General features: G+C 37.0%; 1 protein-coding gene across 3 annotated transcripts in view; it reads right to left on the bottom strand.

Annotated features, from left to right (window-relative positions):
- Nucleotides 1–16,648, bottom strand: part of WASHC4 (WASH complex subunit 4) — a 38,558-nt gene that overhangs the window by 5,354 nt on the left and 16,556 nt on the right. For 2 of the 3 annotated variants that reach the window (XM_051608480.1, XM_051608475.1), the window contains exons 14-31: nt 14,906–15,032; nt 13,435–13,560; nt 12,603–12,710; nt 11,068–11,214; nt 10,893–10,972; nt 9,983–10,088; nt 9,029–9,145; nt 7,922–8,090; nt 7,603–7,757; nt 7,208–7,282; nt 6,287–6,391; nt 4,797–4,931; nt 3,968–4,076; nt 3,205–3,271; nt 2,509–2,595; nt 1,625–1,772; nt 1,279–1,375; nt 607–803 (exon numbers count right to left, since the gene is read on the bottom strand). In XM_051608480.1, coding sequence (XP_051464440.1) covers nt 607–803; nt 1,279–1,375; nt 1,625–1,772; nt 2,509–2,595; nt 3,205–3,271; nt 3,968–4,076; nt 4,797–4,931; nt 6,287–6,391; nt 7,208–7,282; nt 7,603–7,757; nt 7,922–8,090; nt 9,029–9,145; nt 9,983–10,088; nt 10,893–10,972; nt 11,068–11,214; nt 12,603–12,710; nt 13,435–13,560; nt 14,906–15,032 — 2,155 coding nt within the window. The remainder of the gene's footprint in view (nt 1–606; nt 804–1,278; nt 1,376–1,624; nt 1,773–2,508; nt 2,596–3,204; nt 3,272–3,967; nt 4,077–4,796; nt 4,932–6,286; nt 6,392–7,207; nt 7,283–7,602; nt 7,758–7,921; nt 8,091–9,028; nt 9,146–9,982; nt 10,089–10,892; nt 10,973–11,067; nt 11,215–12,602; nt 12,711–13,434; nt 13,561–14,905; nt 15,033–16,648) is intronic. The other variant, XM_051608489.1, reaches the window with a different exon arrangement.

Raw genomic sequence — 16,648 nt, 5'->3', positions numbered from 1 at the left:
ATGAAACCTGAACTGCTGTGGTTCAAAATTCAAATGCATCTTCTCCTCTATCTGACAGCTGGAACATCATTCAACTTAATAACTCAGAATTAACACACAGGCAACTCTCAGGGTTCACAGTGTCATGCAAAATGTCTGTTGTAAGAAATTTAACCAAAAAGGTATTCTCTCCTATGTAAGCATTTTGGTTTGAGTTGCATTAGACAAAATCCGTAAGACAAAGACTTCCAATCAATCTGGTCAAAGTCCTGACTCACTCAAATATTATGAACACTTAAACATAGAATCATACAGAATCATAGAATGGTTTGGGTTGGAAAGGACCTTAAAGATCCTCTAGTCCCAACTCCCCTGCCATGGGCAGGGACACCTCCCACTAAACCAGGTTGCTCCAAGCCCCATCCAACCTGGCCTTGAACACTTCCAGGGAGAGGGAATCCCCTTCAGATCATACACCTCAAATCTTTATACTCTTTTCTGCATTACTGCTGTAGACAATGCTCTGTTTTTTGCTCTTGACAAGCTCTGTCAGCAAACAGATACCTGAATTGTGAGGGTTAAGTGCAGAACTCAATACAGAACCGGTAACCAGATCCACCACCATACCTGTAAACAAACTTCCAGTCGCTTGTGAGTAAGGTTCATAGTTTGTAGTAGTTTTTCATCTTGATTAGTGGACTGCACATTCTGTTGCTGAGCTACAGCTCTGATTTCTTTCACATACTTCTCTCTAACAGACTGGAACCAGTGCAGAGAATCAAACTCCTGATACTGATCCAAAAGCTTCAGAATGTAAGCCACACCTATGGTCATTAACAAACCATGTACCAAAATCAACAATTTGTAAAAGGTTTTGCAAATGTCTTTAATGGATCAGCCTAACCTGACCATTCCCACACAATTAAAAATGTAATTAATTTACAATTAAGTCTAACAGGAGAAAAAAAAAAAACATAATAAAGAACAAGCTTCAATTTTTTAAAACCTCTTAACATATCCAAAGACTTGCACTCTTCTCATCCGCTGAGACTCACAAGCTTTAAAAGAAATTGGGGAGCACCAGCACACAACAAAACTGTCTGCTCCCCTACTCAGCTATTGCATGCTTAGGAGATTCTGAACAAAATAGCCCTCAAATCTACTGTGCTGTAGCCAAGACAACCCAAACTTAAATGACGGAATCTGTAATTCTAAGAACACACAAAATAAACAAAACTTTTCTTGCAAATACCCAGCCTGTTGGCTTACTTGAAGGCTAGTCAGCATGCTGAAACTTACCCATGGCAAACCCATCATCAGTGAAAGCTGCTCCACTTTTGTTCTTCTTATTCAGCTTCTCCTTACAACTGATTGAATGCTCTACAAAATTGAGGGTCTGAAAGAGTGAAAAGCTGTTTTGGAATCATCAAGAGAGGCTTACAAACTCTAAAAAGTATTTGCATGCATGCTGTTACTTATTAATATCATTCCATGCCTAAAACTATGTTAATTGTGCCTCCCATCACCAGGTATTTTTGGATGAAAACTTCTCCATTTTCCAGATCATTTTGGAAGTAAGTTAAGCTTTGGAAAACATCTGCATATGCCTAAGTTAAAAACTAGTGCTCAAAAGGCACATACTAACCAGTGGGGGAACAATGATATAGAAGTTCCGCAAATGCATGTTCTTTGGACTGCGGAATTCGGGAGCAAATACATCCACAAGCATTTTGAAGTACTCGGTTCCTTCTGCAAAGTTCCGCGTGAGGTCACTGAGGACAGAGTCCAACTGCCTGCAAAGGGTAAGAATGTGTTACCTGGTTTCTGCTAGAAGCTTCCTTGCTTACTCCCCCATAAAGGTAACAAGCCTCTCTTCACTCCTTTGCTGCACTTACAATGCAGTATTCGGACCAGAGCTCTACAGCCCCCTTGAATCGTGTTTCTTGATTTAGTTTCCTCAAAAAAATTGGTTTATGAATCCTTTCCTAAAGCCCTTAGTATTTTAAATGGAGATGTCAGACATCTGGTGAGAAAACCTTGCTAGCCTCTAAATGACAAGGATTTTATCAAGAAACCAGGTTCTAACAGTCTGGTAGTAAAAATAATAGAATATCACAAGTTAGAAGGGAACAATCAAGTCCAAATCCCTGCTTGGGGATCCAGCAAGGACCATTGAGTCCAAGTCCCTGCTTCCTGCAGGACTACTCAAAACTAAACCATACTACTAAGAGTGTGATCCAGATGTCCCTTGAACACCCAACAGGCTTGCACTGTGACCACTTCCCTGGGGAGCCTGTTCCAGTGACTAACTGAACTTCCTGAAATGCCACTTTGCATTCAGCATTTTTAAAAACAACCACTTCTGCCTTCTCTGCTTTTAAGAAAAACGAGTATTTTTGTGTAAAATCAGTTGAACTTTTAACACAAGTATGCATAAAAATGCAACTAACGACTGCAGTCACAACTTTAAAATTACAATTCTCTCATCCCACCCCTGTCTCAGACCTCAAAAGCATGACCTTAGGATACCTTGCTGCTTTTTGTGTTTCTTCTGAAAGTCCTTCTTCTTTCACCAGCTCTTCAAAGTTAACAATATCTTCCAGATCAGGAACAAACCTGAAAACTTACTGTCTGTTAATGTTACATTCAACTGTTCACTGAAGTATCAACCACCATTTATAATTTAGTTGATTTAGTGTTCTGGCTTGAAGTACTTACTTAAAGTTACATCATACCATCTCCTCTCTCCAGCATTTGCTGCACCTGATTAGTTTACTATTATTTGCAAGAAGACTACTTCTTTGTATGCAAAAGCCACAATGTTTTGATGACCTTATGCAAACACAATCATTCATACAGAAAGAAGTATCAAAGACATGTTTTTTCCAAGCTCCTAAAAGCTTGTACTGTTTATCCTTAATGCACCCTCTCAAAATGATTAACATCAGAAATTACTGACTTAAAGATCAATGACTTAGATCCACATTCTACTAATGCTTTTGCAGTATTTTTCCATGGAATCTGTTTGATTTTTGGTGGTTTAAAGCTATGATTGTACAGTTCTGAATTTCAGCACTGTTTCTGATATTTCTACTTCAGTAAAGGCACAAAAATGGACCTTTTAAATAAAAATTTATGGGGGGTGGGTAAGAACCCAGGGAGTATCAGCATGAACAGGGAGCAGAGGAATGAGAAGCAGCAGACAGAAAAATGAAGTATTTGTACCTAATTGCACTACTACAGCAGTGAAGTCCACCAGATCTTATCATTCGTACATAACCCATAGCATTGCCTTAAAAAAAAAAAAAAGGAAGGAACTTATAATTAATATACACACACTTCATAACTCCTATAATCCCCAAAATGTACATTAAAGTTGCCATATAGTTTTGGCAAGGAAACTCTTTTGAAAGCCAAGTTTAAAAACGTCACATTGAACCCTGGTATCAAACATCTGTGTAAGAGAAATAAACTAATGCACCATCTGGCAAGGCTGTGTTCACTTTTGTGGTAGTGTAAGGGTGAAACACCACAAACTCTTTTGACAGAACACATTAAAAACTTGCAAGTTCAGGTCAGTCCTGCACATCTACAGCAACAATGGATGAAAATACCAATGTCACATCATGCATCCCTCAAAGTCAGTGCAGCTGAATATAAGGCCTTTTTCTGAAATACCTGATCGTAAGAGTACTATTTTTTTACAGGGAAGTACACTCAAAGTCACTTCCCTAACATAAAGAAAAGATGAGCTTAAAAGGGAATAGGCTATACAAGCTAGAGCTATATTTTTTATTAAGATATGCAGGGGCCATTTCTGGGTAACTAAGTTGAGAGTATTTACTTCACATGAGATTCAAGTGAAGTGCTTTCCATTTGACTAGAGTCAAATCCAGTTTTAGCCCAAGCTAAAAGTTCAGTTACTAGACTACGAAGACCTCTTTCATATAATAACATTTATAACATTGACTTAGACAGCATTTCATACCAATTTGACTTATGAGTTGTCTGAACTGGTCAAGATAGCTCTGGCCATCTGGGGTTATTCCAAGTTTTCTGATGCCACGGTTGAATTTATCTGCTCTTTCAAAGGGATACTAGAAAAATATTTTAGAATAATTTGTAAGAATAATTACATACCCTTAAAAAATAATTCAGTGTTTTCATCATGTCAATACAATTCTATCTGCAACTTCATTTTTAAATAAAATTATACACCTGCCTGTCTGTATTAGTTTGCAAAAGTTAACTGGCTAAGTCACTTCTCCAAGCTAAAAAATGAAATACATGTCTTATTGTGAACAAGAAAGTATTCCTAGAAGAAAGTACCACGTGACATACAAGAAGCTGGCAGCCTATTTTGCTAAATACATTGTGTCACACATTTTTGAGAAATCAATTTTCCAGTATGGGAAACCAGATCCTACTCCCCTAATCTTGACATACTGGAATAAGTGCTACATATTCATACTCTTTTGGATTAAATTTGAATTGCCTTATTATCTGAAACTGACAACAGCTGTTAAACATGGTTTGGACCAGAAGTTTAGAACCTCTAATAGACCATGACTCAATCAAACTATTGTTTTCAGGTCACTGGGAGAACAATTTTAGCCAACCACATATTTACAGAGCAGCCAGAATGGATCAAAGCCACCTTGAATACAGGCATTTGTAATACTGCATTTTGCTAGGACAAAATTTGTCATTTTGACTAGAAATACACATTTAAATAATAGGAACGTTACTACTTAGTGCACACGTAAGCAGCACTATTTTTAGCCAAGTTACTCTCAACACTTAAAAAATTACTATACCTTGTGATCATTTTGATCCTTGACCTCCCTGAAGAATCTTATGTCTTTGATAAGTCTGGATTTGATATGTTCATCATACATGAACTGACTAAAAATATAAAACTTTTTCCTCAAAAATTGGTAAGTGAAGTTTACCTAGCAGGAAAAAAAAAAAAAAAGACAAATCAAGAAAGTTAGCAAAGTAACAAACGTATTTAGCAACCCCTTTTCAGGAGATTCCAGAGTAATTTGTATTTATGATTACGTAACTTCCAAAAATTGAACCTTCTACTCAGTTTACCCCAATTTGTTACTCTCAACTTATGTTTTTAATGTCATTGGTTTAAAAGAATTTAAAAAACCCTTCTCCTGGAAGGCCTACTCTCTTCCAGGAAGGGCAGAGGGATCAAGGCACAAGTTAGCTATTTCAGTTCAATTATATGCCCTACACAGCCATTAGTTAAGTCTGCAATATTCTCTGTCCTTTTGAAGCACTACAAACACTTACTTCAAGTTGGAAACTGCAGACAAGATCAACTTCCTCAGATAAGCTGTTGCATCCACACAACCTCCTCACCCATATTTTCACTTCCCCAAAGTTTTCTGAAACACTCTCCCATTAAGGCAGAAACACACTTCTACCCTACACATCCCAATTACTTCTCATGTCTACATACACAGCTTTACTCACAACCTGAAGTGAATAAACCTACATCACCCGGAAATAATGTAACAGCATTTTTGTTTTGAGTAACTTAAGTCCCCAAGATTAACTATGACAGTAACAGGAACAAAATAATTCTCAGAATTATTTTTCTCATCATTTCCACTTTCCAAGTAGTAACTTGAGAAGAGGTTCAATATTTCAATTCCTGGTGTAGTAGGCATGCCACAGGAAGTGCCTTTATCTACCTTGCAAAGAGGTAAATGCTTTCAGCTGGTTAAAATGACCCCCTGCACTACAGATATCATTAAACATGTTGTGACAAGAAGTTACACAATAAATTGGAGATCTGTGGCTTTTATTTCACAAATGGAAAAGCTGATGTTTAAGCTTAACAAGAGGAACTTAAAAAACTGGCATTGTATTTCTTTAACATCTGCTTCAACTGCAGCAAAAGTATCGAAGTATCAACAGGAAGAAACTTTGAACGCGTTAATTTATGCAGGCAGCTTAGAAATAAGAAATATTTTACTATGCTGTTTTTGCAAGTATTATTCATCTTTACTGAAATAGAGTCCCACTAGAACATCTGTATTTCCTTTGACGTGTTTGTAGTTCTCTTGATTAACTTTTATCTAACAACTAGAAGTGACAAAACTCCCAAAATATTGTGATATTGATTTGTGTCGTGTCCAAGAACTGATTTGTTTTAGTAATAGACAGAGAACATTACTATTACATTATTAAAACTGCACAATCAAATAAATCATGAGGAGAGGCAAGATTTTGAACACTTTTTTGCACCATTAAAAAATAAAAATCCAGCAACAGTTCCAAAGATACTCACTGTTGTGTTCATGATCCCTGTTCCGTGAGTTCGAATTGAATTAGCAATGTGCCGGATATTGATAGTGTTCAAGTGTTTGTTATTACTTGTTCTTTCAATGAAGATCTGGGAGGCAGGAGGGGAAAAATAAGGTTTTTACCCAAAACAGATTCTGTGGTAAAATATTGATCTAGGTAGCCCATACCCTATTTCTAAGAGCACCTAATAACTGGTGACTAGGGAAAAAAACAAACAAACAAACAAACAAGAAAATACAGCATGCATATAATAAACTTTATCTGGTAGGTTCTTCCAATTTCTGCAAAGCAATGATTCCACAATTCCAAGGCAGATGATGGACCCAAATGGTCTTACTGATTGAGAGTATATCAGGCACTGATTGGTCTAAACTCTTCTGGCACCTGTTTGTACTTTGGTCCCACTATACGCCATGGCAATGAGTTCCACTACTGAATTATGTGCTATGAGAAAATGTACTTCCTCTCTTTAAGGAAGCTGCTCATTTTCATAGTAGCCCCTTGGTCTCACATTGTAAAAAGCCACAAAAGGTTGTTTCCTGTACGTCTTCTCCACGGCATTCACTGCTTCATCTCTCTATAACCCATTTTCAGATATTCTTTCAAGTAAAAAAATCACCTACTTAGTATGACCTTATATAGCAGCCCGTTACCCGTGCTGCCTTCTCCTAGCTTCACTGGAATATTTGACATGGAGAGATTCTATTAGCACACCACATTCACAATACGCTCAGAGAACATTCTCTGAGACCTATCTACAGCATCCCCCAAAGATGTTTTTCTAGAGCAGCAGTAGCTATTGTAGAGCTTGTTACAGCTTGGGTTTCTCTTACATGTATACTACTCTGCATTTCTTATTCCCTTCAAATCCCAAATCAAGGACAAAGTATGGCATTTATCCTACCTGATTATTCAGATTGTAGAGGTAGCGGGATACAAAAACATGAATATTTCTCATGATTTCCAAAACATCCAGACCCTGAAACAATATTATCTGTTGAGAATTATTACGGTAAAAATTCTCAAGAACTACTGAGATGCCTAACCAGTAAGGTACACAAATACTACTTCTCTAATTACCTGAAAGCATTTTACAAAGCAGTGTTCTTACTTTGCAAAATAAAGAATTTCTTAACAATTTTTTACCAAAGTCTGTAAGATAATGCTCAGAGAAGAAAAGAGAAGCTCAGCTCATGTTTTAACACACTTTTACCTGTTTTTTTCCAACTTCCCCTGAATAGCTAGCTAGTATGATAGTGTAATGGAACAAAAGATATCCATATTCTATTGGCACTGTACCTGTTCCAGAGTCTGGCTAGGAAGATGTGCTTCAGTCATACTTAAGCCATAGCGTTGGGTTGCTAAGTTTCTCATTTCACTGTAGGTGGCCCAGTCATGAAGAGCTACAGTTGTTAAGTTGTAGAAGGTTTTGTCCAAATAGTGAGTTACATAAGCTGTAAACACATAAAAGGATCAAATGAAATAATACTGCTTATTATATACTTACTTATTACCTCTTACATATACTTGTCTAGGGAAGAGTGGAAAGAAGTGAAAAGACACACTAAGCCACAGAGTAACAGAGATGAAAGGAATGGAATCAAGAAAAGCTCCTCACCTTTTATGTCAATGAATCGATTGAAAAAACGTATTGGGTTCAGAAAGAAGAAGTGAGCTAGATCCTTCATACCAACTTTGAAGGGGTTTCTGTCATCCAGCTTTAGATGTGTATGTACTGATAAGCGCAGGTCCTTTTCTATTTCTTTACATAATTTGTCCAGCAAGTGCTATTCAGGGAAGTTAAAAAAAAAAAAAGAAAAAATTTCAGTGTCCAGTTATAATACTTTGTTAGCAGAACTAACGTCTCCCTCCAGAGATACATAAAAGACTAGTGAAGATAGGTTTCTTTTGGCAGGGCCACACAAGTCAAAGTGAATCAATACCTGGGAACAAGAACTTTTAATTCCCATGTTCTTGTTCTAGTACACAATAGCAAGAAAAAGCTACACAGCTCAGCAAAGGTAAAGGTTTAGCCACCAGGTACCATTCTGTACATGATGAAAACTTCCAGGTTTAAACAAATAAAACTTAGATATTCTCACTTCTCACCTTAAGGGGAACCAGCTTAGGCTACCTACCTTGATAATTAAAGACCTAACTCAGTCAGAAAGTGTCTTGCCATAAGCAATTTGACCCAATTTTCTGCAGAATATGTAATGTTTGGTATACAACTGGTCAAACAAAAAGTGGTTCAAAGGTTGAAACCTAGGACTTAGAAAATCTGAATTTACATTTTCTCTCTGTCAAACATCTTTCATAATTCTAGATAATAATTCACTAAAGAGGCTACCTACATTTAAAGAGCCTTCACTACTAAAAGCCATGCACCCATACTAAGAACAGCAGTACTTCATACAAGCAGAAACTAATCTGACAAAAAGCACTCCTTTGTCTGCACAGTCAAATCTGTAACTGAGGTTTTGCCAACTTCAATAATTTGGAGTGCAATATTTTCATGTTCCCAGCCAACACAGATACCATTAACAACAGGTCTTAAATAACCTAAATTATCACAAAGACTCTCTAATTTATTAAAATACTTCACACCAATCTCAAAGGTCTCTGTTATTTTTTGTAAACTATATCAAGTTTAGTCCAATAGATGCTGGACTAAAAGATACTCCAAGCACAGTGTTGCCTTTAATTTCCATTTACAACAATTTACCTCATTCAGCACTTCCATGATTTCTTTGTCATAGCACTCCAGAAGCATCTCATAAGATTCTAAGTGTCTTGCATGCATCATAGCAGGTACACAGTCCCGTAGTGCACTAAACATATACTGAAAAAAGAAACTACTATGCTTAACCAACAGACTGACAGACAAGTCAACAGCATCTCAAATAGTGTTCAAAGCTAACAAACAAAACACAATTGCTAGTCTTCCCTCTTTCACTAAAAATAGACTTCATAAACCCTAGTAAGTTTCCTGTCCTTAGAGTGTTCATCTGAAGTACCTAGTTACTACTGATCCGGTTATTGGATGGTCATAATTATTAGCTATTTCATCTGAAAACATCTGAAATTACTTGCACTATATTCATTTTAGTACTGTAATTGACCACTTCATGCAAAAAATTCAATCATCTGTTGCTCTATTATCAGGATTAGCATGCCAAAGCGTGATTCACTTCTGCAACGAATACAACGAATACTTGATACTTCAAAGAAGGGAAGAGAGATGAAAAAAGCTACAGGACAACTATTCAACACAGCTTCACTGAACATAGTGATAAGTCTTTTAGAAATACATAATCACAATGTGGAACAAAGGCTTTTAGTATTAAGGGTTTGAAATGAACACCTTTTGCTTATTACAATGAATGAAGAGAGGAACAAAGAGACAGACACACGGAGACCCAGAGTTTACAATAGCAACCTGAGAATTTTTAGAGCAATCTAACAGATATACTTAAACTAGATTTAGAACAAAGATTGCTTTTATATCCTCTAGAACAAGAAGAAATTTCTGCCCTGTTAGTAACTCTTGCCTGGATTTTACTTTTTTTTTTTTTGAGCTTTTTCCTTAATCATTTCAGCCTAAGCTTTATCCTCTCCTCCTCTGAGTCCCTCCCACTACAGCGGCTGATTGAACTAAGTTACTAACGTTATTACTTACATGCAGTCTAGCAGAATCAACTGCATTTTCATACACATCATCTAAATAGATTGGAAAAACTGCTCGATGCCAGTATAAGAAACAACAGTCACACTGTGCTCGAACTCTAGAATACAAGATTACTTATTAGACACAGAATTGGAAGAAGCCATTTGTTCTTTTAACACAGCGATACTTATTTTAGTGTGTTTAAATACAACTGCTTCTCAAGCCCAAGGTTTATACGGTTACTTTAATGTTTCAGAAGCATTATCCTTCAAAAGAAAGTAATTTAATAAAGACCATTTTTTCTTGTTTTCCACTAGGCTATTTATAAATAAATAAAAGGCACTTGCTCTAGAAAAATGCATGCAATTAGTAGCCTAGAGGTCAACCATATTATAAGTTTCTCCTTTAAGTCAAAAAAGAGAAACAGGCCTCTCCTGAAACAATGAGTGTACAGCACTTATCCCAGGAATTTATCCCATGAGTGATCTACTCAAGGTGTTTGTCTCTCTCCACAAAGTATGTATGGAATCCAGATATTCACCTGGCTTTCAGATGGCCAACATTATCTAACTTGAGCGTCCACTGAAACTACAGCAGCAGTAAGACATGGTGTCACAGGTGAACTAACAGCTTCATCTCCCAGACTGGTATTAGCTCATAACATCTGGGCTTGGGTTAAGAGGAGGACTTTAACTTAATGTCAAGTCAAGTCATCCTATAAAGTAACAGAATAATAAATACAACTTGCCCAAACACCAGCAAGCTTCAAGGTTTAGCTCTGGAATTCTCTCTTTCCACACCTACAATACATGCAAAAATCACCACCAGCATGCAGCTACCAAATTTTGCAGTTTGCACAGTGAAGATCCAGCTCCCCCAGTGACACTAGGCTGCCTTCTATACATCCCATGCCACTGCTTACCGCTCTGTAAGTTCGCTGATCAGGTCTAGCTTTTTCAGAACTAACTGAAGGGGAATGAGTTCTTCATCTTTAAAAGTTTTCTGTGCAGATGAAGGGGGAAACAAAGACAAGATTATAGTTCTTCATAAGGTATCACACCAAACAAGTAAAGGTCAGGAACAACTATGACACTTACCATCTGTGTTCCCACACTCAGTGCAAGGGACACAATTAGTCGCCTCTGTTTCGTACTCGGCCCATGTAGGGTGTTCTCAGCCAACACCAAAGCAGAGAGGACATCCAGGCGCTGCTCACTGTACTTTTTATCAGAAATTACTCTTTTCTGGATGACAGAAAGACAGAAATTCAGATAAAAGTTACCTAGGCCCAAAAGCAAACACTTACCTCTTATTTCAAAAGCTAGTAGACTTGGCATAAATTGAGTATTTCTGCAAACAAATTATGTTTTGTGAACAGAGGTAACTGAATCCAGATTAATTTTGTCAATCCAGCAGCACTCTCTATCTATACACTTTGAATACTTGCAGTTCAGCATAAACATCGATCAGGTCATATAGTGTATAAATACTGTGCAAGCTGCATGTGACTGCATGACAATTTTAGTTCTATGGTACATGTAAATAAGTTTTTTTAAATTGTTTTTTTAATCAGCAACTCCCTGTTCTTGGTAACAAAATTCAGTGTACAGCTGAATATATGTAAACATACTAACGATAAATTAGAATTTGCAGAAAATTGCAAGTTATCAGAAAGATTAAGTGCAAAAATATTTGCATGAACAAAGAAAGGGAAATGAGTCTTCTCCCTAAGAAGCTGGATTCAGTCATATTTGTGAGCAGCAGTGTAATGCAGAAGACACCTAGTTTCTTTAAAAGAGTTAAAGAAAACCTCTTCCAATTCTAAGGATGTAAAGTTCAGTATAAAGTTCCTAATCTTATGTGCTCAAGCTAGGAAAGGTATACACAACCTTAGACCTTACACCGCTTTGTTTCTAAGTGAAGCAGGTAAAAAAAGATTAGTACTAACTCTTCTATTTACCAGCATTTGCCTCTTACATATTTTCTGAGTAGTTAACTATCCAGAATCGTTGACAAATCTGTTCTCTTTGATATCCACTCAATACACAAGAGTCACAATACTTTTATGTAAATAGAAATAATTTGTAATGTAATTACAGCTAGAATTCAAAAAGGTTATGAATGTTATCTACATATGTGAACTATTTGTTTGAAGAGATACATTTTTTTACCATCAGAAGCCATTTTATCCCACAGAGAAACCATGAATTTTCACCTGTGTTAAACTTCTGTCAGCCAGCACATATAAACTACTGTTATTTTGCCAAAACTTTAAGTAAAAAACAGCCTGTTTGCTTAGACCTCTAACAGACTGCTGTAAGAATGTGCATCAGAAAAGAGGTAAGAAAAGGTCAGTTTATGAAAACCACTAGAAATAAAAAATGAAAAGAACACAAGAGGAACATGACAAGTGATACAACAATTTAGAGGAGAGGACCCATTCTTGATCAAAAATAGATAGCCATCTATGTTGTACAGTTCCTAGAGCAAAGCTCTGACCTACTGGAAATCTGATGCATCCATTGACTATAACAGAGCAACACTACAGATTGTGAAAAATACTTCAATTTAAAACCAAGATGTTTCTTAAACACAGCTAGGAAGATTAATTATTAGAACTTGGATTACATACCTTGGCTACAGAAATGGAGTGAAGAGCCTGATACTGCAGATGCTGAGTGATGTGCGTCACAGAATCTGCCACAACCATACTTCTTCGGTAAAACATGTGTTCTATTGCCTGAAGTCAACACCAAAACACAATAGTTCACACAGCTACCAAAACTGTTGCCTTTAGGATTTGTCTTTATGCTGGTAGACTCATCCACATTGCAAATACAGACTCTATCCACTTTGGAATGTACTCTTAATAGCAGTTGCAATTAACTCTCAGAAACTGAGGAAATCTGATCGTTCAGGGGTGTCAAAAATAGTCCAAGACTGTGATGAAAGATTTTTTGGATTTTGGTTTGTATTTTTTGTTTGTTTGTGGGTTTTTTGTTTGATTGGGTTTTTTTGTTTGTTTTTTATAATTCAGCTCTGTTCTACATTGTTTTCTGAAGTTCCCTCAGAACAGAGTGTTTTCCTTCTGGAAAAAGAGTACCAGAAGTGCCAAGTCTTTCACCTGGGGAGGAGCAAAGCCACACACCATAACAGATACACTGGGAGCCATCCAGCCGGTAAGCCCCTTGGCAGAAAAGGACCTAGGGGTCATGGTGGACACGAAACTGAACATGAGCCAGCAGTGTGCCCTTGCTGCAACTAAGGCCAATGCTACCTTTGGCGGAATTAGACAAATTATTGCCAGCAGGCTGAGGGAGGTGATCCTTCCCCTCTACTCAGCTCTAGTAAGGCCACACGTGGAGTACTGTGTCCACTTCTGGGCTTTTCAGTATCAGAGAGACATAAGCAACGTTTCCTTTAAAGGCCTACAGGAAAGAAAAAGTTTTCATCCAGTTACCTACCTTCAGAAGTTCTACAAGTCTGCAGAGAGCTTTCACTGAGGTTTTGGTCATAGGTTTTTGCATTGACACGTAGAGGTTCATTGTAGTTTTAATCATGGTGCTAAGACTATATGCATAAAGAAAACCCTAAAAATAAACAAAAGGGAAAAAAAAAGTAGTAATGTTTTCGTAAGGTATCAATCAAGTCCTTTCTGTTTTAATTCATTCATGACAACACTAAGTTTTTTGCCTCTTCACACAATGAACCTACCACTCCACATAACAAAGCCTGAGACCCCACAGCTGAATGAGACCCTTTCACTGGGCAGACATTATGAAAGTGCCTGTGATTCAGTAGATCACCTGCTCATTAACCTCTTCTAGAACCATTCAAATGTAACACAGGTCAGCAAATTAATCACACAGCCTCCAACGTCTAATAATTTTAGACCTATTGTAAACTAACCCAAGAAAAAACTCCCCACGGCCCCAAAAACAGTCTATCACAGAAAAAAGCTTCCAGATTCCATGGAATAAATACACTGACAGTATTTACACAGTTCTACATTGTCTAAATAGACCTATCCATACCACAATTAAAAAAGTAATTGATTCTAAATTAATGTATGCTAAGCTTTTTAAATATAATGTTGATTACATCCAGCATGTCAAAAAATGTTATTCCACTTATTTCAAAGGAAAAATAGTAATGATTAAAAAAGAGACTAGGAGAAGACAGCAAGTGGCCTACGAAACTATTTGCTAGAGAGTAAAATTTATTTAAGTCCACTGCAATAATTCTAATATAAAAAAACACAAACACTAGTGCACTATGACTTGAGATATGGAAGATTTGGAATCATGCTTCCATCACACACCTACTCTCATCAGATTCCTGTCAAGCAAATAGGTAAGTTTCAAATCTAACAAAAAAGTTCATAAATAAGATTCATCTTACATTAAGACTACATGCTGTTAGTAGGCTAAAAGAAAACCAGTTGCCTCAGAACCTAGTGAGATTCTTGCAAAGTACCATCACTAGGCAAAGCACAATGAAACAACACAAAACCTTTACTGGAAGTTTGTACTGTGCTAAATAAAACTAAATTAGGCAGTAATTTAGTCCAACTTATGTACCTCATGACTGACTCAAAAGGGAAATAAAACCACAAAACCATTACTACAGAGGAAACGAAGCTGTCCTGATTTCCTAAGTCAAGAGAAGGAAAAAAAAAAAGTTTAGCCACTGAATATTTAGTCAGATTTGCCTCCCCCACACACCTTATGGAAGCAACTTTTAGTTTTACCTAGAGTTCTAGTTTTACCTAGGAGTACCTATTGGGCATTTAAAGTTTCAGAAGAACTCCTACATTTTAAAATAACACACTGATGATCACAGAACCCCTGGGATTTCTTTTTATGTTCAGCTACTTGCACCAAACATCAGTTTGCTGCATCCTTTGCTGTATCACTGCATTAAAATACTGCACACCTGGATGAAGACATTGCAGCGGTTAGAAAGATCTTCTGCAAACTTATTCATGCGTTGCTCCTTTGACAAGATAGATTCCATTTTTGTCATCCACGAGCTCACAAAAACATAGTATGACTGCGTATCTCTGAAGAAGGAAGGAAACAATGTTGCTCACAGCAAATAAAAGAGTACTATGATTTTCTTTTCTGTTTCTAAAATTTAAGTTCTTCTAAGGGAAATATATTAAATCTTCAGTCCCCAAAGTAATAACACTTTACTCCCAAAGTATCAGAACCTCACGCTCACTTACATTTTAATTCTGTATTGGTAAGGATTAGTCTGCCAATTACATCTGCACAGATACACCCCAGGGAGTCAAAATTGCCTGTCTTTCAAGAGAATGGCCCTCCTTAGCAATGCAAGCACTACACTTCTTTAAAATGAACCAGTAAATAAAACTGCTAGAAAACACTTCTAAGCATTAGACAAAAAAGTCCTATGCTTACACTACACTTTTTCCTCCAAGTTTGAATTTTTTAGTATATGTGAAAATGTAACAGAATCATGGAAAGGTTTGGGTTGGAAGGGAGCTTAAAGACCATCTAGTTCCAATCCCCTTGCCATGGGCAAGGACACCTCCTCGCATTACAGCAGGTTGCTCCATGTCCTGTCCAACCAGTCCTTAAAAACTTCCAGAGATGGGGCACCCACAACCTCCCCAAGCAACCCATTCCAGTCTCACCATCTTTGCTTTGTATTTAAAAATGTCTGAGATACAGGATAGTATGTACACACACACTTGGAACTGCCTAGTAACCTTAACTGCCCTCATGCACTTTAAAGCTTCCCCCACTCCCAACATACTATGACCGTAACAGTAATTATGGTAACATCAAATAAAAGAAGTATAAATGTGCTTCCATAATAAATGGTAACTCTATTGTTCTATCAAGCAATAACAAATGATCTAGCTGTTGAAAGTTGTATCTTTCCCATTCAGTACACAGACATCAATATCAGAGCTAAATAAGTTATTTCATACCTTCACAAAAAAGGGAAAACAATGTTATTCGTGCACTTGGTAAGGGTCCTTGATCACACACACTTTTGCCTGTGCTTTTAGGTATATTCTGATTTACATCTATAAAAGTATGTTAACGCTGACCTGACAACAGACTGTATTTTGCAACAGTAGAAGCTTATGACAGAGTGAAACTTCAACAGATTGTAAAAAAAATATATGAATAATGAGTCTCTATGACTACTTAATAGAAGAGATTTAGTGATAGGTACACACACTGTTACCTGGCAGCAAGAGCTGCAACACAAAAATGTCAAACTTGCCCAGGTAACACACAGAGACATACCCAAGATAACCTCATTAACTCCAGTCTTTGATAAGATAAGCTTTCAGCAAGCAGCACTGCTGTGATACAGCAGATGATAGAAACAGCCCCCGCAGTCAGAACGGGCTGGATGAGAGCTCTTGTGTGCTTTACTCCTTAATATACATGTAAAACTAAGTAAGTATTCTTAAAAATATATAACAAACTTGTAATTACATCAGTGCCAAACTGGACTGCTCTGAAATAACATGGTCATCCAGAAGTTAATCTGCTTGAATTACTCTAGCTGTAATTAAATGTTTAAACAGAGTTCATTTTTAAAACTGCTACTTATTCCATGCTACAGAATTGTTCACTGCAATACTACTTGCTGCAGCAGTTAGAGTAGGAATGTAGTAAAGTCATTGATTATGAC

This window comes from Apus apus, chromosome 1 (assembly GCF_020740795.1).
Source record: "Apus apus isolate bApuApu2 chromosome 1, bApuApu2.pri.cur, whole genome shotgun sequence".
In the NCBI taxonomy this organism is placed as follows: Eukaryota; Metazoa; Chordata; class Aves; order Apodiformes; family Apodidae; genus Apus; species Apus apus.
Note: the sequence above shows the minus strand (reverse complement) of the source record. Positions and strands in the feature narration are given on the sequence as shown.